The 23,126-nt window shown below is 37.2% G+C and overlaps 1 protein-coding gene across 1 annotated transcript in view; it reads right to left on the reverse strand.

Moving 5' to 3' along the window:
- Positions 1-23,126, reverse strand: part of SEMA3A (semaphorin 3A) — a 164,291-nt gene that overhangs the window by 49,853 nt on the left and 91,312 nt on the right. The window contains exons 5-6 of the mRNA XM_018068111.2: positions 15,378-15,471; positions 8,628-8,747 (exon numbers count right to left, since the gene is read on the reverse strand). Of these exons, the coding sequence (XP_017923600.1) occupies positions 8,628-8,747; positions 15,378-15,471 (214 nt within the window). The remainder of the gene's footprint in view (positions 1-8,627; positions 8,748-15,377; positions 15,472-23,126) is intronic.

A 23,126-nucleotide genomic window follows, 5' to 3' on the forward strand; every position in this document is an offset into this window, starting at 1 on the left:
CATCCACTTTTCTGGGTAATTCTCCTCACTAATTTTTCACCACACACATGAACTCAAATTACCCAGTCAACAGTAAATCTCTATTGAATGCCCACCAAACTCTGAACGTGGTGGCCCGAAAAGAGGAAATTGGTATTGACAGGGTCAACCCTCATTAAATTGATGGCTAGAGCAGAAGGGAAAAAAAAAAACCCTACACAAGAATGCAAAAAGAAAATTCGGATGTATGTCATATCCCAGTGAACGGGGTTGTAACAGACCTGCTCCTGCTTTGTTTAAATCAATTAGTATTCTGCTGTGTGATTCCTACAAACAGATTTCTGCTTAACTTTTCTGAAAAACTGGTTAGTGACTTTTGTGAACAAGAAAGGAGGCACAATTTGGAAGCTAAAAGTCACTGTTTTTCAAGCATCAGAGCTGTGATGAGCTCTCACAGAGATCTCAGAGCTCATGGGAAACCAACTTGAATTTGCAAGGCCTATAACACAGAAGCTTTGTCTTTGGCATCCTGCCACCTAATCTGAACTTTTCTTTGCTTAAGCTGATTCGGATCTTTGCAAAAATGATAATTACTAAGAAACCTGTGTTGTGTAATTTAAAGTGGGTTTTACTCCAAAAGCAAAGCAAACTGCAAACTTAGAAACTGAATGCTACACCTGTCCTGGAAAAATCACTCTTTTTTTCCTATTGAAATTCATCTCTAAGGAAAAAGGAGAGGCATCCTGTGAAATTATGCATGTGGGTAATATGTGTATATATTTTAATATATATGTATAGATATATATGATCTTTTTAATCACACATTAACTGAAAGTAGTACCCAAAGCTTTCTAGTAGAGATCATTGCCACAGATATCACTGATTGAGTTATGTACTGAGTCTGTCACCTTCCTGAAATGGACAGACCATCACTTTACAAAGCCATCCATTGCCAACTTTAAAAGTTATCCATTGAAAGAAATCCATAGAAATAAACAGTTCTTCTAAGTTAAAAAAAAATCAATCTGATTATTACTGATAGGCAGAAATTTGCGGGTGTGAGAAGGGCACAGAGCTATAGACATCCAGGATCAAGTGTGGACTCCTGGAGTGCATTTATGCAGTTGGGTTTGTACACAGTTCCTGCTGCTGAAGACAGCAGATGAGACACAGATTTGTTTCTCTGAAGGATGACTATAGAAATCAACTCACCTGGGTCATCAAATTTGAATCTGAAAACCCAAATGAGATCACCGGATTTGTCCTGTACAGAGAGATGCACTTATTTATCCACATCTAGCACCCATCCAGAGCTTCTTTCGGTTCTTTCATCCAATTGCCTTCCCAGAGAAGTAAGAGCACAGATGATGGGAAAGGCTACACCCTTAGATCTTACCCTGACATGAGACTCATCAGGATTTACTGGGCTGTTGGCCTGATATATGTTGATATGTTGACCTTTCAATTCACTGTTGAAATAAAAGCCTCAAAATTTGGCAATTTTAAGGCACATTACCAATAGACCAGTTCAGTGCACAAGTCTGTGTAGATCCCAAACTGGCCATCACTGCCAAGTCTCTGTTTAGAAAGACTATGCTGCACTGATCTGTTTGGCACTGGGATCATAGTCCACACTGCTTATTTTAAGAGCTATGAACTTCTTTCCTAAAATTGTACTATATGCAGCAGACAAACTTCTCTGGTCTCCAGTGGAAACAGTGCACAAAGAACTTCGAGCTCTCCAATTATTTTTTATCTTATATTCTCTATAAAGAGAGTCACAGTACAAACTTCAGCAAAGCATGGCTTCCAAACTACACTCCCAGCTATTATCTTTTTTGACGCGGATAATAAGGTTGACCAAGATAAAACCCATAAATGAGTCCTCGGTTAACCATGTAATATACACATACCCTTAGTTCAGATGTTCCTGAACTAATTTGTATCCTAACTTGCTCAAGCATATTGTGGCTATAGCTCAGACCAATACATGTACTGATGCAAGTCTTTTTGCTCCAGGTCGTATTCTCTACAGCGCCAGGAAGTTTTCCAAATGTGAACTCAGACCAGGAGAATGTTCTCTTCTGCTTCATCTTTCCTACCCACTTTTTCCACTCCAACCTCAAAACTCGTCCCTTGGCTACTTTTACCAACTTTTCATACCTAAACAGAGCAAAATCTCATCCACAGCATCGATATTTAATGAAGAAACTTACCTAAACCTAGGGGGCACAGGGAGAAAGAGAGAATGAGAAGATCTATTTCCTAGAAGGATTTAAAATAATTTCATTTAGGCCACTTGATAGGAGATTATAATATTTCTGGTTATCTTTACCCACCATCTTCATGACTTTTTTCACATCCTGATAATTGTTAAGCACATTCTCTAATAGTTACTTGGTCTTCTATTTCTGAACCAAATGTTTCTCTTTGTATAAAGATACAGGATCAGACAGCATGAATCAGCTGATTCAAATACACAAGTATCCTTTTATCAAGTATTCAGAGGGGGTTTGGCTTCCTGAACTGTAACCATTACAGATTAGTGATAGGACAAACATCAAGTAATAACAATAAGAAAGGAGTGTTTATTTTGTGATGTCAGAAATTCTACATTTCTTCCAAGAGAAAAAAAAAGAAAAAAAGAACGAGTTGTAACAAAAAATGTATAGAAAAAAAGACTTGTTAAATTGCAATGAGAAAAACAATTCAAAATTCATATTCAATCTTTAAAATTTGGTTCTACAGACTTAAGGGAGAAAAAAACCCCTTGTAAATTGAGTTTGTATGCCATTCTGTTCACAGTATTATGCCACCATCACCATAGTTTCTGAGCACTTCCTAGCACTATGTTAGGTGACATTAGCATTTGTCACACATGGAATTTATCACAGTGAAATTATTTATTACTATTCTTAGCAACGAAGATAATGGGAATGGGGGTGGGAGAATGTATTGAGTGAGAAATGAGACTTGCATATATGGACATGTTTTGTTCCTGCAAGGGTTGGAGTTGTTCATGCCTCTATAAGCAGTGGTGGGAAAGTGTGGAACTCGGTCCACGCTACACCCTGCATGATAGCACACTATCAGCTGCCTAATGTGGTTCAAATATAGTAATGCATATTTTAAATGCAAGAGATCTTTTCAGGGCAAAAAAACCCACCAAAATAACAACAAAAAGATTAACATGCACAAAAAAATTCCCTCCCTCCCTGTTTTTACTCATAAGGTTGTTTAAATATGTCCTTGTAAATTTATGAGAATGCAGACTATAAGAGACTTCTTAGTCTACTCACTGTAGTCTCTTCCAATGTCAGGCAAATGTGCTATATAAAAACACATGAAAAGTTGCCTGAGTTCTCATTAAAGCCAGCTAAGCTGCCTCACTGACTACTTCTATTGGGCAGCTTTTTCTAATTTCATTCCCACCATGATTTAATACTTTTAATTTGAAGACTGAATATATTCATATGCAGTTCACACTTTTTTTTTTTTTCATGTTGTTTGTTTGAATAGCTCTTTTCTTGCTGGAGATTTATTGTATTTGTAACACCCACCAACTCCTTTCTTCAGTTATATCTTAGATGTATTTTGTGAAACAACCCCCAGGTACCAGGACGGTTGGGTTCTGTCTGTGCTGACAGGTCAGCCCCTTTCCACATCTGCTTACCTTTGGTGGCATGTATTTTACTGCATGTTGCATATCTGGATTGGGAATGTGTAGGAGGTGAGCTGAAAAGTGTGAAACTAGGAAGGCATTTAGGGACAAGGGTGTGGCACAGCAGAGGGGGGTAGCAGTGGGTATAAGTAGGAAAAGGGTTTGGTGTGGCTGACCAAAGACAAATTATAGGTTCAGTGATCAGCAAATGAACACATCCAAGTCTCAGCAAGAGTAATTAATTTCTAACATCTTGACACATGTAATGCATTTTATTAGAGAGGTAAAAATACTATAAACTATCTGAAATCTTGTCTTTCTCTTGCCACACATTACTCTCCTGTGCAATACATATATATCCAAAATTAAGTGTGTGTGATGCCAGTACTGGGACATTCTACAAAGTGCCATAAGTGGAAACAACACAAAGCGATGGTTAAAGTTCTGCTTGAATGCCAGGAGAGTATCAAGGCCATGTTTCCTGCCTCAGAGCCTGTGAAATTTAACAGGGCATTTTCTTTTTTATTGAGCAGTCACTCAGCTTCTATAATTCTCAGCTGTTTATGTAAGTGTAAAGTAAAGATTACCAAGGACAATAACCCCAGGGGACTAAGCACAGCTACTACTCCACTTTAAAAATTAAGCCATGGAAAGTATGCTAAAATAATATCACAGAGTGGTTTAAACCCATAAAAAGCAAGGAAATTCCAAGCCAAGGCTGGAAATCCAGACTGACAGTCTCTCTTAACCCCAGGTCTAGAAAAGAATATGAGTGAGGCCAGTACTTCTGGGGTGCAAACCAGATTCATAATACTATCTTATGCAGCTTTCGTGATTTCATTTCCCATCAGATCTTCCTTAACCTCACTCTGCTTTGCTTTTAAAATAAATGTTTATGGTTATTCATTTTACAAAACGTTAACAATTTAAGGCCAGATCCCCTGTGCTCAAGTCAGAGAAGATGGGAGCAGCTCCAAGCTCTCTCCTTCCACTCCTCTAATCTTCAGCTTGAAAAACTGCCTTTGGTGCACTGCTTTTGCATTGCTTAGCATTTGCTCTGGTACACTGCACTGCCAATTCTGCCTTCTTGCCTCCAGCCATGCCCTCAGCCCTTGTATGAACGCTGGGAGGGTGCACAGCAAACACTGCCTGTCGTGCACCAGGGAACTCCCTGGTACCAGGGGGAGCTGCTCCCACCTGTTCGGGCCTCTACTAATTTCTTTTTTTTTTTTTTTAATTGCTGAAGTAGTTCATAGAAGCAGGACCTGATCTACAGCACCCGATCTACACTTCCTCGAAATAACACTGGGTTCTGATGGCTCTGAACTACAAGAGGCAATGGCACGTTTAAAAGGAAACATGTCCTTGCCTTATAGGCAAGACTTTTTAAGATGTATTTGTAACATCAAAGAGGTTGCTCCTTACAGTAAAGCTGGACAGGAGTTGTTTCCAATTTCCAATGTTTCAAATGTTTTTTCCAATTTCAGATTTTTTTTTTCTGAAAGGTCAAAACTATTCTTGACCCTCACTGGGACCAACTTAGACTGCCAAAGCTTTTTTGTGCAAAGAAACTCCATGCGCGTACCAGAGGAGCCAGTAATGTTCAGTGTGTGCATGAACATGGCTTATAACAAAGTACATGATTCATTCTGGGGCACTGAACTGTAGCTTTTCATATCCAAAATGACTTCCCTGAACACCAGCTTATTTTACTGTGTTTTTGCAAATGCCTCCTTGTCACATCTGGCCAACTCTGTATCAATAATTAAATATACACTGCTACAGTGACTGATGTATGGTTCCCTAGCTTCTACATGAATACCCTGACTCCATGGCTATAGAATCAGTCTCCCTTGTTTTATTTGGCTTGGTGACTGTTTAATTATTTAAACAAAATGAAAGCTTTAGACGCCTGTGAGTATTTAATATCTCTAAAAGACTTAAAAAGTCTTTAAGGGCTGGGCTGGGCTAAGTTCTCTTCCCAAAAACATACACATCCTCTAAGAAGGTTGAGTATCTCCAGAAAGGCACCGTGTGATCTCTGTAGGACCTCTGTGTTCACATTTAAATCCCAAAAACTTGATCACTCTGTGCAGTGTTGTCCTACTTTTATGCCAGTTCAGGGCAAGACTTAATTTCTGGGAAGTTTTCAAGCTCTTCACGTGCAACTGTCTTCTCCTCTCCATTTTTGGTACCAAACAGCTGTGTTTTCTGCACCCCGTCAGCTCTGACCTCAGCCTTAGTATGGAAAGAGCCATTTTAAGCTCTTGCTCTGACTGAAGTAAACATTAGCAAGGTCTTAAAACTGGATGCCTTACCGCCTAACTATTAAACTCTACGACGATGAGAATTTGTCTTTGTTAGTTTGACCAGAACTTCTGTTCTTCTGCAGCTTTCAACACATGTCCATTAGAATACTGTTTTTTAACCTGAGGCTAAACACAACGTAGAAAGCAACTAGGAAAGTAAACCCTCCACTACATAGCAATCTATGTCTTTACTAAAAAACACATAAGGGTCTGCAAACTTAAGGTTCAAAAGTAGTTTATACAGATCTTTAAGAAAGCAGAGCACACCTCATCCTTCACTGAGAGCCTGTTTCATTAAAAGTATATCCACTTGAAATACATGCAAACACAGACCATCTTTTATAATTATATTTTAAAAAGACAAATGACAAATAAAAAAAGTAATCAAAGGACTGGCATGGTTGCAGAGTTTCAAACCCAAACAATTATCATTTTTGGATTTCCCTGTTAGATGCTGAAATTAGGAGTACTGTGTGGAAAGTCTGCCAGGATCTTATCACTGGGAAATTAACAGTAAAGCCTTAGAGCCCTTAATAGGAATGTTGTAGTGCAGATTTTAGGCCAACCTTTCCATATTAGGAAGGTAAAAGCATTAAGTTGCAACTGAGAGAGAGATTTCAAAAATGTACTTAAGGATCGTTCTTTATTAAATTATAGACAGCTATGAGAGTAATTTCTAAAGGTTTCAGTTTGATTCTTATCTTGTTTTAAATTAGTTTGAAACTTTCCATACAGAAATATAGTACAAGAACTTTACTTAGAGTTGGAAATCATCTTCACCTTGTGATACAAAAAAATGCTGTCTTTCTACTTTTATGCTTATTTTGGACAATACTTAAATTCTAGAGAGCTTGAGGTTCATCAGCTTTTTATGTGCGACTGTCTTCTCCTCCCCATCTTGAGCAGAAAGCAGTTGTGGTTTCTGCACCCTGTCAGATGTAACCTTAGTGCTAATTTGGGAAAAGCAGTTCTCACATTTAGTGCTGAAAGACTGATAACCGAATCCACAAAGGAATGACACATTTTCAGCGATGAAGTACAGGGGCTGCGGACAATGGCTGAGCTTTCCCACTGCATAAATCCTCCTGACTCAGCTGTCATTGTGCAAATCTACTGCACAAAAGCAGATTTTGCTTGCATGATTGGGCTTTACGTCATCGTGACTATCATAACAAAAGTGGGTGTTGGTTATCGTTACCACTTTATTACTCTAGCAGGTACCAAGATAGATGGGATATGTCCATAACCCTTGTAACTTTACTGTCTCCTGAAGTCCAGAAATCTTGTTTATTGTTATAATAAAATAACCAAATGAACAAAATTTCTGGGGTACTGGACAAGCACAGACTCTAGAACTGAAATGTTCTCACAGTAGTGTAGATGAATTATGGCAAAAACTAAATTTAACAGCATAAACATCATATTCATACAACTTGTAATATTAAAATACAGATCCATATAACTTGTCATGTACATATTTAGATATGTGTATCTAATGTATGTTATATAGAGAGTTGTTAATCCAACCTGCAATAGCATCTTGAGGTTTTAATTATGAATTAGGTACTGAATTTGTTATGGATTGTACATATAGTTAATGCGATATTCAGTATGATACTAGAAGTTCTTGACTAGCTAATAAGAAACTGTGTTTCAAAACATACTCTGCTCTTACACATTAAAATTTGTGTGAACAGTTTGCACCAAATTGCAAAACTACATAAGAAAACCTGAACCTCAGCAGAGACATAAATAACATGACTAGGAGTGAAAAATGGCTAAGAATTAAATATTTTGTGAATTCAAAAACAGAATGCAAGCAGCATATACAGCAAAAGTAGAGCTAGTTAACCTTTCAAAAATTAAAATATAAATTAACTCAGTAAATAGAGTTAGTATTAGTTAGCTACAGTTAGCGTTTTTAGACAATGAATTCTCATTTCCAAAATGCTCATATCCTTGTATAGCTAAAGCTAAGCATAATTCTATTTGAGCTGTTGGAATTTTGACTTCAGTAGAACTTGGATTGAATACTCAGATGCATTCTAAACTATTTTGGTACAGGAAGCCAAAACAAGATTTTCTCTGAAACTATCCTCTCCTCATGCACGCAAATAAACAACCACAGGTTTGATTAGTAATATCCATACAATAATGTAACCTTTGTGCCTTGTTAAAATATTGGACATTTTGAAACCAAAATGCTTGGCATGGCCAAGACCCCTTTCACTTTTTCCAAACTCTTCACAACTCTGACTTGCTCAGGAAGTTCTGCTCATTGACTTTCTGCTGGACTTTGGTGGCCAGTATCAGATTCCGTTCAATCCAGTAAAAAATTAAAGCCTGTATAAAGCACAGTCCTGCCCAAGGCTCTGGAGGTACTTTGTGATGCCTGGTTGATGCCTCCACAAGCCCTAAGCTTCTGTCTAACTTGCATGACTGTGGTCCCTGTAGTATCTGTATGTGTTTTAAACTCAATCACACTCCTCAAATCTCAGTGTAATCAAAACAAAAGTGCTCCTTTATAAATCACTTTTGATTAGTTTAACTGGTCTAAGACAAAATTCTGCTCCAAATAAACAAGGGGTGTATTTGTCACAGATGTTGCTGGAGTGAAGCTGTGTGGTAGTCTTTAATGGATAGAGGAATGTAACCAGAGAGATGTACATTTTACATACCGTTTAGCCACCGGGAGTCATGCTGCTCTGTTCTGATGGGATGGTGATGCCCCAGAGTTCGGAAAATGGCAAAGTCCCTGCCCATGAAGTCTGCTGCTGTGCCAGAGTACAGTTCTCCATCTGTGGGAGGACATAATTGTAAGCAACATTCCTTAATTTTCCAGTCATGGTAAGTCAGAGAAATCTGTTGGTCCTATGTTCATATTACTCTAATAGGGATAATGAGAAAATTACAAAGCAACAAGCCATATGCAATGTATTGTCATTGAAAATAGATGATTAGACCCACTTTCTCACTGCAGAGCTTAATTGTAACCTCTTGCAAATGAGGTGTATCTCCTGACTGCTGGTGCAGCCACTTTTCAAAAATATGTTTGAATTCTCAGGCTGGAACAGTGGCAGGCAGTACACTTCACCCTGGCAGGTATGCAGCCTCAAAAATCCTACCTAAATGTGAAATTACCCTGTTTATAACTGGAATTTGGACTGGAGGTTCCGCCCAATCTACTGGTTTTTTGTGACCCTGGGAACCAAAGAGTCCAACTCATTCACTCTTGCCTCAGAAAGGCCTTAGGTCTCTTCATTTTTTCATACAGAAACTGTGTGGCTTCTTGTTTGGTTGGTTTGGGGTTTTGTTCTTTTTCTTTTTTTTTAGGTTTTTTTTTTCTGCGCAAGCGGATCCTCAGAAAACAGTCTATTCTACAGGAAAGACAGAACACTCCTTTCTCCTTCAGCCACCTTTGTAACTGTGATACTAGCAAAGGGCAACAGCTAAAGGAGAGAATAAACAAGATTATTCCCTGCTACCTTGACCCCATGCATTTCACAGTGAACAAATGAACTCAAAATTGATCTGTGACACTTCAGCCCATAAATGGCACATACACAACCTAGAGGGAGACAAAACTCATCTCAATGCATCCCTTCTCAGACAGCTAGAAGTACCACGGAAGAGGCAGAGAGAGACACTGCCTAAATTCAAAGGAGCAGGTCGAGTTAAACACCTGCCAGCTGGTAGAGCGAGTAATAATAGTAACTACATTGTAACGAGACCCACAGAAAAGAACCAGGGATCCAAGTACAACACATATCTCTCTGGCATTAATGTAGAGCTTGTCCATGAAATTACTCTGAAATCAAAATACTAAAAATGCATTTTTAGGACTGTGTCCTTGTACATCTGTATGTGAAATGAAATACTCTACCTTATACTGTTAATATGAAATTAAAAAGTATTATTCCTTCCAACTAGTATTTTCAAGCTACCCATATTACACAGGTCCCTTGTGAAAAAAGACAAGTTTGAGGATAAGATAACTCTTTCTTTAGCTAAGGTAATAAATTTTTCATGGTCATGATGAACTCTACCATATCCTCATTTTAAAACACCCTTTAGGAACACGTTTATAATTTTCATGGCAATTTTAGATATTTCCATGGTGGGACAACCAGATCCAAGCATGTCTATTGGATATCACTGATATCTTTTCCCCAGAACACTGATACCATGAAATTGAACCTACAGTGGCTCTATACCATATGGTAGCCATGAAAGTCAGGAAGGGTGAAAACATGATAGCAGAAAGGCGTGGAATTGAATGAATTCACAGCAGAGATTAGAAGCAAATAGACCAGTCGCGCCCAGCAGGAGGTATAATCAGAAGTGAAACAGAACAGCATATCATTAATTAACGATTTATCATTCTTCTATGTCATTTTCAACTTTTTTTTGAAGGGGAGACAATCACTTAATTATAGTGATTATTACGTACAGAGGATGCAGCTAAGATTTTAAAGATCATAAAACCTTTTTTGCCTGTGAAAAGGGCTTTGATGCTATGCTTAACCTTTCTTTAACCTTATCTTCATTTTCTTGTCTTTCGGTCCCTAGTGAGTTCTGATAAATCAATATAAATCAAAGGGGAAAGAAAAAACCAACAAGGTCTATTTTTCTTCTTAGTTATCAACTATCTAAAGGTCAGTCAACCAGGAAAAAAATCTATATTTAATACTATATTATTAAAATTAAACCAAACACAGTTCAAAAACTTATTAAAATTACATATTTCAAATAGAACTGTATTTTTGGTGCCTCAGCTTCTAACTCGATATATAAACATCAGTGGAAGTAACATATTTTCTAGGCTGTGCTCAGCTCAACTGACACTTTTTCATCAATGGTGACAGGATAAAAGTTTTGCCAATAACTGGCTTCAGCATACTGCAAATGGGGAAGGGGTTGTAGAAAACTAGCTGACCTTTCCATCCTTTCTCCTACAGCTCCTCCAGTTTCAGTATACCTAGGCCAGCGCCTGCAGTTTGAACTAATTTGCTGTAGTCATGCAAAAAGGCGAATTTGACTTCTTCCAGACAGAAATACCAAGGAATACCATTTTTTTTTGTAAGGCTTTAGATAATTTTTGCTAAATTCAGGGTAAGCCTCAAGTCATGTCCCAGATGTGCACATCCTTTGAGTTAGTACTGTTCAAAAGCTATATGAGGATTTTGCCTCCTGTCTAGATAGAAGTGCATTCATCTTTGTTTCCCTGTGCACATTTTCTTTTGGACTGAAATTTACTCATTGCTGGTCTGGAAAATGATTCTTCAATGTCGTGTATAGTCTTCACTGTGTTATTTCTATTGCCAGCAGTTTTAAAAGAAGTTTTCATTAAATTTAAGAAGAAAGTGGAAACTAATAATTTGAAAACTGACAAACATTTCTGAAAGGGATAGAATGAAGAAGGGAAAAAGCTGAACAAAAACTTGTCACTTTATATTTCCAGCCCAGTAGCACAAAGCAACAACTGTTCAGAACTAGCTGATGACCCTCAGTTGTTCATATAAGAAAAAAGTCTGTTTTGGACAGCAACCACTTTAATCTAAAGGAGTAGCATGCTGACACATGAATGCAAACAGAAATACATATATTGACTGTACTAAATAAAGAGGTAACAATTAAAGTCCGTAGTAATGCTGATTTTTGGAAGGAAGGAACCATTTTTGCCTGTACTGTTCGTAATCAGCGTGGAACTAGAAACAACTCCCCAAGATCATGAGATACACGGATGCTAAAAGCTAAACAATACACATTTATTTGATAAAGTGTTCCTATTCAGCTCTTAAACAGGATTACATTCTTAACAAAAATAATTCGTGGAGAGTACAGAAGTGTAAACTTTCCTTTGGAAGTAATAAGGAAGTTGAATAAATGAGGAATATAGGCAAAACCAAGCCTTGAATGTCATGACTGCTCTCATTGGTAAAAGGGTTCACAAATTAAATCTATCCTTGGGTAAAAGGTTTATTCACTAAAGTTGAGATTTGCAGACATAGAGGCTGACTTCACTTCTTTAAAAGTCAATAACTGAAACTTCCCAGAAAGTAGAGTAATTCTAAAATCCTGAACCTCATATGTACTTAGTATCTAATTTCTAACAAATATAATACTAAAGTTCTTAACTGATGAGAAGCTACTGTATTTCAGATCACATTAATACATATTTGGGAGTATTAAGTTACCTAAATGGATTTTAAAAAATGAAAAATGCAGTAATTGTTAACTTGTAAAAGAAATTATAAACTGTAAAAGAAAAAAAAAATCAGTGAAACACAGGAACATAAAACAACTTTGAGGATTCTGGATCACGAAAGCTTTTGAAAATCCCAAAGGGTCATTTCCTAAACACAAACTGACTGATACTGGGACAATGGTGTCTCCTTCTCTGAAGGCTTTTTCCAGCTATCCCAATACAGTTGCTTTAGTCTATTGCATTCAGGGATATTTCCTCCTGTGATTATATTCCTTGGAAACCAAGTTGCCTCTCTTTTTCCTCCTGCACTGGAATAATCACTAGTGGTGCCCAGGGATTTCTTAGTCTCTACATTTTCATGCATTAGCCCACTCAAATGGAGATTGTTTAGTTAGCAGCACATAGATGGGAATGGCTGAATAGCATCTTATATTACTAGGAGCTAGTTATATCATGTTCCCAGATGGCATTTACTTTAGAGTAGGGTAGCAATAGCTAACTTTAATGAGCAACTGTTAAAAAAACAATGAAAAATGTTTGCAGGTGGATGGAACAAGGAATGCATACTGGCAAAATATTGGAACAATTCAATAATGATGAACTGTTTATTTCGGTTTTGTTTTGGTGTGGATTTTTTTTCAAACACTATTGATTTTTCTAGGAGAGAGGTAAAACTGAAGATCATCTTTACACTTACAAGAGTTTATTTCAGCTGAAATACAGAATAGACCTCCTAGGCACTAATGGTTATTAAAATCTGAAGTTATCTTTTGCAAATTAACCTTGGTGTTTTGCCCAAATTCCTCTTGGTGATTACATTTCACTTACCTAAGATTTACTCTCTAGTATGGTGTCAAGAACATACTCTTCTTCCACATTTATCAAAAACTCTGTTTAGTGTTTCTGATGAAGAGAGGTTATATTTCCCTCCTGTATTTAACCATATAAATTACTCTTCTCAGCTTTCTTTTATCTTCCTGATAGTTACTCTGCATTACTAATTATAACACTGCATTTTAATGATTACTGGGTAATTACTTTACATAGTTGCCCTCTTAAACCTTAGATAAAATCATGGTCAAATGTGAGGACAAATATTCTGGCACATGAGGGGCCAGGAGCAGCTGAGTTATTGTTCAGCTCAGGAGAACGGAAGAAGTAATCTATCCATGTCCTTCATGATGTGAGACCTTTGTGGTCAAGAGTCTCCTCTTGCCTTCATGGCTGTTCTCACTACTTCACTCCAGCGCTACCTATTTCAGAGAGCAGTTGGACAAAACCCCTTCTATGCAGTCATTGCTTAGCCAGTTCAGACCCTGTTTCTCACCTATTTTGGTGGGAGGAAATTCTTTTGCCTTGGGTCATCATTTTACCATAAAATGCAAGTGTTTGTTTTTTGGCAAAGAGAGACATTGAGAACCAGTGGTGAACCTGGTGTACACTGTGAAATATACACTCTGCATAAAGGATTGAGGTAAATAATCACTAACACAATGTGACTGTGAGGCAACTATGAAGAGGCAGAGAAGAAAAGGTGTTTGTGTGTAGGATATCGGAATGTTGCTTTTAGCCTCACCCTGAGTTTTGTATAAGTCACTGAAGTAGAAATTAGTCACTGGCTTTGAATGTTGAATTTGCACCATTTTCCATTGTGTTAATATACCCAATGACTCCCACTGAAGCCTGATTGAAAACAAAAGGTCATGCCCTGTCTACTCTTTATTAGAAGGAAATATAAACGGAGTGAAAATCATAGTGATAGGAAGTGGGCTCAAGAAAGCAAAGATGTTTTAAAGACATGAAATCTAAGCCAAGGGAAATAAGATAATCATATTTGTGCCGGGCCGAGCAAAAAAAAAAGGAATGTGAAAAGCTAGACACTGTTGACTTTGTGCAGTTGCATACCGGGTATACCACGTAATACTGGCTTGTCATCATTCTCTTTCTTTATTGTATATTAAAGTAAATAGTAAAGCTATTCGCTTGAGAGTTGCTCTGCCACAAATTCAAGTCGCTTCAGGCACTAATTTATACACTGGCCTTTTAGACACACATTTTTTTCCTTTCTGTTTGTACAGGGTACAAGTTGGAGCAAGATCTGGATGTCTTTCCTGTTTTTCCTGTTAAAAAGTGTGTGTCCCCAGGGTAGCTCATCACCTGGGATCATTACAGGCTTCTAAGATCAGGAAATGAGGCACACTTAGGACTAAATTTCTGTTGCTGTCTATTTTGAATAGCTTAATTTTTAAATGCAAAGTAAATATAATAAGTGTAGACAGTAGGTAAGGCCCTAGACTAACAATATGGACAAAGTCCTGGAGAAACCAATCTATTTGGTTATGTGTCATTTCCCAAAGACTTCTGAGATAAAGAGAATCTGCAATTTTCTGAAACTATTGTTGGATTTGAAGTTGAAATAAATTGTGAGAAAGTTACATGTTAAGGATAAGGTGGCTACACCTAGGCAGAGTTGTTATGGAAAGAAGGATCTGTTTCATTCCTAATTTATTCTCACAAAACATCTTTTTGCCTTTTTCTGAGAAGGAGAAGGAATAACAATGGACATAATTAATTCAATTAGATAAGTTAAATCAATTAGACAAATTCAATCAATTGCATTAGTTCAATTAGATTGACACAGTCCAGTTGCTCTATATTTACATATTCCATGAAATGAAGTATTACCAATTCAGAAACACCTAATTTATTTAAATCATTTTGTTCTGGGCAGGAATGTAAGTGTATTCACTGTCAGACAGCTCTCTTCAGCTGAAACATCACCTGAGGGCCTAGACCTGTGGCTGCTTATGTGTCTCAGCTCACACACAGGTACAACTGAGTGATAAACTTTCCTTGGCAGCAAAACTGATGTAAGGAATGACTTGTTCCTGCTCTCACTTTGCTCTCAGCTGTGCTGGTGTGACCACCAGTGTGTACAGCCTGTAAAGTGGGCGATTAAAATGCCTTGACCTAGAAGTGAGAAGGAAAAACACCTTGCAGAATCAAGGCCTTGCAGCTTTTGTGATACCCAATGTTAGTTTATATCTCAAGATACCTGGGTCAACTGTATTCGAAGTGAAACCAGAATTACCTTAACCTAGAAATAAATTGCATAAAACAAAACCCTGTCATAGGTGCTGCAAGGAGGAAAAAAAAGCAGAAAATAAGTAATTATTTACGGTGACTGCACATCTCACTGAACTTGTTATGTGGTACCTACCTACTAAAAGCGAAGCTGTCAGCAGTTTGGGATCATAAGGGCTTTTCCCCCGCCCATTTTCAAAATGTGAATCTGCCATTCTAAAGATGTTGTCCTGTGGGATAAATAAAAAAAAAAAAAGAGGAAAAAGCAACATTATTTGATGAAAGAACACTGATGAGTGAGTTGAACACAACAGAGTGCAGAGGGTGCAGTTTATGTGATTCATACTGGGGTTTGTGGCTTAAGGAAGTCAAATTACAATGAGTGAGGATCTGCTAGAAGTGCCCACCTCCTAATCAGTATGTGCTGAAGGTTAGTCAAAGGCACAAATACACATGCACAGCTTGAGTCTCTTCTGTTCTACTTCACATATAATTTACATGGTTTTATAGAAATCTTTTTGCTTTCACTTAGAATACATTTGACTAATAGTAACTAATGAATCAGGAATTTGAAACTTATATCTGAAAAAAAATAAAACCTATTTCTCCCTGACTCTACTTTTCTGAGATATCCCACAACATGACATGATGCTAAATTCTGCTTTTCCTAGCCTGAGTATTAGTGACTTACTATTTCATACATCCTCAAATTCAATTTTAACTGCATCAAGAGAGCTTTTTATCATTATTATTATTCAGAACCATGCAACGAAACTTTTAAAATATACAAGCTGAGGGTAAAGCATATGGGGATTTAAACTGAGATTAAAAAGGGCCTCAGTCAACACTAAGTCAAACAGAGGTCAGTAAATCCAAAGCAATGGGTTTTCAGTATATTTAATTACTTTAATTTAAACTGAGGGACCAAGTCTGCCAATCAATTTGAATAGTGTGTTTATCTTATGTTTTGGACTGAGGGTAAAACCAGAGGAATTGATGCTTTTTGCACAGAAGATTTCTACATTCACAGAAGACTTGTGGAGGCCACACCAAAACCTGACATTTCCATTTCCCACCTGCACTGTGGTTAATTTGCATTGACACCTAATTAAGTCAAGGAACCCCAAAAAGAAGAGACTGATCTCCACCTTGGAAGCGGCATTCTCCTTGGCACCCTGCCTTCCCTATCTTACTCATCCATATTGAGCCCAGTCATGGGCCAGACTAGTGACCAAAAAATGGTGTTATTTCAAACCTATGGAGTCCATGTTTCTGTAAGTCAGTCCCAGGCTATATCTTTTATTACAGGTTTGTTCAATTACATCATGCTAGTACATATCTCTGTGTATCAATTACATATTTTCAAAGGAAATTCATCAATCAGATGAATTTCACATTTCACTCCATTTACTGAAGAAAAAGGTGAAGGGAAAATGGACTGTTAGCAGGATAGTAATCTGGAGGGGCTTACTGCACTGTAAGATAAAAAGGTTGGACATCATCAAGTTTGATCTCAGGATTCAAGTTCAACCTCCTAAGGCATGTTCCTGTACATGTAGCCTGCCTGATTATGTTTATAGTCATCCTGTATATGTAATATCTTACACAGTATTAAATGTCTTTCTTTCCCTTTGTCTTTCTTTCTATTTCTTAATAGCATAGGCACATTTCTTATTTCTCTCCAGCTTTCTGACTTTGCTCCTTCTAACCAGAAATGAATAAATAACCAAAAAGAAAAATATTTTTGAGATTCTACTGTAGGGTCCATACCTAGATCTTACACAATAAATAAAAACAGTACATTGAGGAGAATGTTAGACCTAAACTTCAATAATAGAAAATGGCACTAATGCTACAAGCCATTATTGAAAAATGTTATTATCAATCTATATTTTAGTGGCATTTCTTCTTAGTAGATGATAACTGCTCAACTTGCACACCAATGGATATTTGATAAGGCTGTAAAGTCAGTGGCATAACAGTTAAGGCAGAACATATCCCCAAGATAATCCCATGTGTCATTATAAGACAAATAAGAAACAGATGTGGAAAGTGATTTGGTGTAGGAAGGATCTGATTTTTGACTGTATTCTTCTGGGTTATGTCACTTTAACTGTTGATATTGGTGTGTAGCAGGCAAGAACGAGCGGAGAACCAGGTCAGCATAAGTCAGAGATGATCCATCCTCCTCTTCGAGTTTGTGGAATAAAACATTTGAAATAAGAGGCATGACATGTAAATCCCACAGTGTTTTTGTATTTCAGTTAAAATGCAATGAGGAGACATGTACTGTAAGTTTCCAAATGTATGGGTGAGTAATGATGACAATAAATACATCACTGTTAAGTGTCAAATAAATGTATCATGGTTAGTCTGAGGCCCCAAGGAGTTTTGATAAACATGCTATAGGAAGTCTAACCTGTCACAAATAGGGCAACTTGCCCAAAAAGCTTTTTGGGTGCTGAAGTCAAACTACCTCTATCTAGAAATCAACAATAAATACAGGCAACAGAGGAATAAACTCTTTTCTACGTACTTTTCATTCTCATTTTGAAAACCTAGGAAGCAATATGACTACTGATAGGCACTTGATTATACTACTCACTGGTCTGCAGTATTTGCACCCAAATTATACCCTGAGATGCCACAACAGCAAAAGATGAGATGAGAAGTCAATGTCAGTATTTCAGGGTAAAATTTCACCTCTTCATTTTCAAGGTGTACTTGATCATTTTCCAAAGAGTTAGTCTCTGGTCAAAAAACTTGGGCTATGCTCCTGGTGTTTTAAGTCCTGTCCACCTAAATTACACCTGGAGACCTGTGTGCAGGCAGCAGGGAGGGAGACAGAAGCTCTTGGGAAATGACTTGGCAGCAAGGTGAGTCTGCCTGGAGACAGCAAAGACCAAGGTTCTGCTCACAGATTTAGGGGACTGTGTGAGTGTGGTCCTTTTTGCATAGTACAGATAAGCTGTTAGCTAGAAAGAAAGCACACTGTTCTCAGAAAAATCCTGATCAGTTAATAATTTTGCTGCCTCTTGGATTTTTGCAGTTAATTGAATAAAAAGAATGGTACTGCAGTGAATCAGCAAATGCCTGAGCCATAGACAGCAAAAAAAACCCTGTGTATTCACCAAATGCTAAGTGTTTCAAAGTTTTATGAGGGCTATTATAGAATCAAACACAAGAATTCATGACAACGCAAGATTGCCAGGTGGGTGGAAAGCCTGTAGAAATGCAAAAAGAAAAAGAAAGAAAAATAAACAAAGAAAGGCCTTTGTAACTCAAAAATTAGTCCAATTTATTGTCTAAAACCCTTCATTAGTTGCACTGGCAACCCAAAAGGACATTACAATGTAGTTCAAACCTCTTTTATGGATCCTCGTAGCTAAAAACCTTGCTGTAACATGTTTTATGGGTTATTAAACTCTAGGTTTATATCTCGCTGATGCTTCTTTATAATCCATAGTAAAACTACTGAAAATTAGATTGTTTAGGTCTTGAAATTCCACAAACTCATAAAGACAACAACTGACTGCTGGCTCATGGCATGACACGAATTGTTTCACCTAGTAAATGCCTTGCATGGTAGGAGATAATGCTTCTGGCTCCTTAAAACACATGTTTTCCTGTAGCACATAGCGTGATAGATGGCAAGACTCAGCCAGAAAGAACTACAGTTCAGTCCTGGAAATGAATGAAAAAGTTATTGTGACTTCCCATGATCTGCCACTTCAAGGCTCCAGAGATTTGCTTTCAAAAGCTGAAATACAAATGAAATAACGTGTCATATCATGATACTGAGTGGTGACAAGACATAGCTTTTTGACTAGACTTATATCTTGTTATTGAACAGCTTCAGTCAGCCAGTGTGACAATAAAACAAGATGTTATATATATATAAATATACATATACCAACGGTATATCCATTTATAGATCGATCTACCTATCTATATCTACCCAGAATGGTCATTTCTTAAACCATTTTTTGCGTGTCTGCCTGCAGCTAACCCATCAACTGTCTCAACAAAACAAGGACAAGGAAGATGAAAACACACATAAGTTATTGTAAATATATATATTTTTTTTCCAGTTTAGTATAACTGCCTTGCAAGTAAAAGTGTGGTTACTGGGGAAGCACTAACCTATCAGTATGGACAGCGCTGACTGCTGAATTTCCAGGTTATGCTTTTCCCGAACCTTTTCTGGCAATTCTCACAGAACTGCAGAGTTTAATGCAGTGAAACCACTGTTGGTCAGTAGTGAATAAACACAGTGCAAAAAAATGATCTGAAGAGACTTTGCTGATGGAGTGTGTACAGCTACTAAGAAAGTATTACTGGTTTAAATTATAAGGCATAGAATGACAGCAGTGATGCTCCCCAGCCATTCCAGTACAATTGAAGGAACTCATATCCTTACCCTTGTAACCCCCAACCCATAAATAGAAAAGAACACATCTCTAGGGTATCTTTCAGGGATTAGCTGATCTCCACAACAAGCAGTTGAACAAGGAATGGTCCAGAAACAGTCAATATGCCAACTATCACAACCTTTGTTTAATGAAAAAGGTAGAGTTGGCCTTAGCTATGAGTATTTTTTACATTAACATTCCCCTTGCTGTTTTGACAGACTCTCTTGTGCTATGATGAAGCATTTTATAAAACTGTTAAGTCAAAAAAAAAAAAAGGACAAAATTCAAAACTAATACACCCCACACAAAACCCCAATAAAAATAGCCCCAATAGATTTCCAGAGTGCCTGGAGTATGACAATGCACCAGGAGGGAATATCCATTTGGGGGACTTGAAAGCCCATGACAATGTCTCTTCACTGAGTCAGAAATTGCTGGCATTGAAATATTGTGCTCTCTGTAATTATTCGGTGTTGTAAATACAAAAGGAAAAGCTCCACTTCCCACTCAGAGAAAAACTTTCAGGCTTGTTAACGTTTGGATTTATCCCCTCTACACAGAGGCATTAGTTGGGGTGGCTGAATTTGCTGCTCTAGTCACAGTCAGAGGAAAGCAACAAGTTCCTCTGAATGATGAGTCAGAGCAGCTCAGAACTGCAGTTCCCAAGGGCAGCATCTCTCGTCACTGACCACAGAGAAAGCCTCGTGTGAATTTAGGTCTGAGCTAAGTCTTTCTGAAATGAACACTGCAGAGGCAGCTGATTGGAGACACCTGACTTTGAAAAAAAAGAAATTGATGGTTTTGCTCTTTGGTGTTGTTTTTTCTCTTTTTCTTTTTTTCTTTTTCTTTTTTTTTCTTCTCCCTTTCAATATATTAATTCCAGGGAATTTTTGATTTACCTCATGCACAATACAACTTTCTGTGCACACGTTTTATTACTATATCAAGAGTATATCAGAAAGCCTTTTAAGTAAACTTTACTCTATGAGAAATGATTTATTTATGAATTGTGTTACTTTTCAAGAATAATTTTAAGTGAAACAACTGTGCAGGATATGGCCATGTTGTTATTGTTATTATATTTCCTATTTCACACTTAATCTATTGAGTCATGAAAACTGTTAAATATGAGGACTTTGGTTTCAGGTTTGGGAATCATGCTATTATGGAACTTTTAATGAGAAACTTTTATTAAATTCATCCCCACGGAATGGCTTATTTTTAAAAAAGTGCAAGTGCAAATAAATGTAATGTGAGAAATTATGCAAAAAATACAAATATTAAAACAAATGTAAATGTTGAGGCAAGTGGTAACCATTGGGGAAATAGGTGAAAAGTGATTGAAGTAATAATGCAACTGTTTTAAATCATTAATTATTAAAAAAAAAAGAAAAAAGAAAAGAAATGCACACAATGGGCTTCTGACTTTTAGTCTTTTAGTCTTCAGGCTCCATATGCTATAGGGGTTTTACCCACACACATCTGGGGGACACCGGGCTCTGCAACACCTTTATTACGTTTTGTTTTTCCAACTTGAGGCTTAGCAGAATTATAGTTATGGAAACCAGTTTTAAAATCCTGTGGGAAATCACTCTAAGTTACAGATCTTTAGTAAAATCGTGCTCCCAAAGAAAGGCCTCCAGCTTCTGTGGGACCTGGAACTGAAACTTTCTTGGAGTCCTATGCTGTGCTAAAGGGGACAGAGAAGGAACTTCCTTGAAAAGCATTTACCTGCAAAACTGGTCATGAGCTCTAAGATCATCTCCCAAACTCTAACCCTCAGGCAGTATGATCACTTCAAGACCTCTCAAACAGTCTCTACATTATCCTGTGTCCTCTTCTTCAGATTCAAAGAGATATTCTTTCTACCAAACCATTACACTTGTAGATATTAATTCTGGTTCCTGGAAATCTTACTTTTGATATCTAAATAAAGAGCTGTTGAAATGATTACCAGCTCCATGCTTCATTGTGTAGATTAATGAAAGAAGAACAGAGCTCTTGGTTTCTGTTTCTCCTTTTATCCCATAGGTCACTTCTACTGGAAAGTTTTTCTAGCTTATGATCTTCAGAAGATGCCTTGAGATGCAGCAGATGACTCTGGAAAGCACAAATTTTGAAAACTTGACTCCCTAGGCTGAATTTGGACAACTCACCTTCTCAATAATTCTCTTTCAGTCAAATATCAAACATCCCACACTACTCTGCTTTCTTCTGAAGTTAAATCTACTAATATTTATTAAGCTACCATACACTTTCGCAAAGAGGGAAATGTTTTGTCTCTATCTATCTATCTATCTATCTATCTATCTATCTATCTATCTATCTGCATAATTATAATTCAATGAATCTAGTAAAAGGGAAAACAGCCAACTAGGCTTTTCAGGAACAGCTGGTTCAATCTATTCATTATTCCTAGTTTATGATCAGTAAGTGCTGCTTCTTCTGACTGGGAGAGAAACCAAGTGTCAATGTCAAATAGCAAAGACTTGTTCACACCTGAACATACTAGTCTGCATACTAATATTGGTATTTATATGAGTAATAGCCTCTTTCAAATCACTGTGCAACATACCTAAATAAAAGGAGGGCAGGCACTGTCAAACTGAGCAGCTGTTCAAAAAAGATGTATGTGTTTGTGAACTTGCTTTTGCAATATTTCACAAACAAAAGACCCCAGACTTACCTGACTTTCATGCAACAGTTTTCTTGGGTTTGGTTTTCTTTTTCCCTGATGATGTCATCCACCTACTTGCACCCATTTTAAACATCTAATGAAATGTTCTAATGCTAAAGCAAATAAATGAGCAGACATGAATTTCATTGTAGGGTCACTATAGTATTTATTGCTTCAGAAAATATTTGAAATAAAGAGTGATTAGAAAAAAGAAAACAAACCAAACACACAGTTAACATGAATGATTAGTAAAGACACCAAAAATGTCATCCCAATGCCATACCAGACACTAGATACCATCAAGGATATTGAACAATTCTCAGAGGACACTGAGAATTAGAATGCCTTTGTATTGCAACTTTCTGGGTTGTCAAGTGTAATACATCACCTAAGATCACCATCTGGCTCATATAGGATGACCTCTGGAAATATAACCACCATACAATGACTGTCTGTTCTAGTCAAGTTATTAAATGGTCTGCATATGTAAGGAATAAGATATACAAGCCCAAAACCAGTACACGTCACTGAACTACATAACCTAAAAATCTCAATTCTTTAAGTGTTCTTATTCTTACCCCCAACATATTTTCCATTAAAAATATTTGGAACAGATTCTAATCACTTTAGCAGATTCTACTATTATGTTAAATAAATTATCGGGCCATACTTTATTGCATGATTGTACAAGTTTTCTACAGTTATTTTTAGCATTCAAGACCACTGCTTTCCTCTTTTGTCTTCTGGATTTCCTGTATGTTATTAGACTGTGGTGAGGTCAGGCATCAGAGGAAAT

This window comes from Manacus vitellinus, unplaced genomic scaffold, assembly GCF_001715985.3.
Source record: "Manacus vitellinus isolate BGI_N305 unplaced genomic scaffold, ASM171598v3 scaffold_13_pilon, whole genome shotgun sequence".
NCBI lineage: Eukaryota > Metazoa > Chordata > Aves > Passeriformes > Pipridae > Manacus > Manacus vitellinus.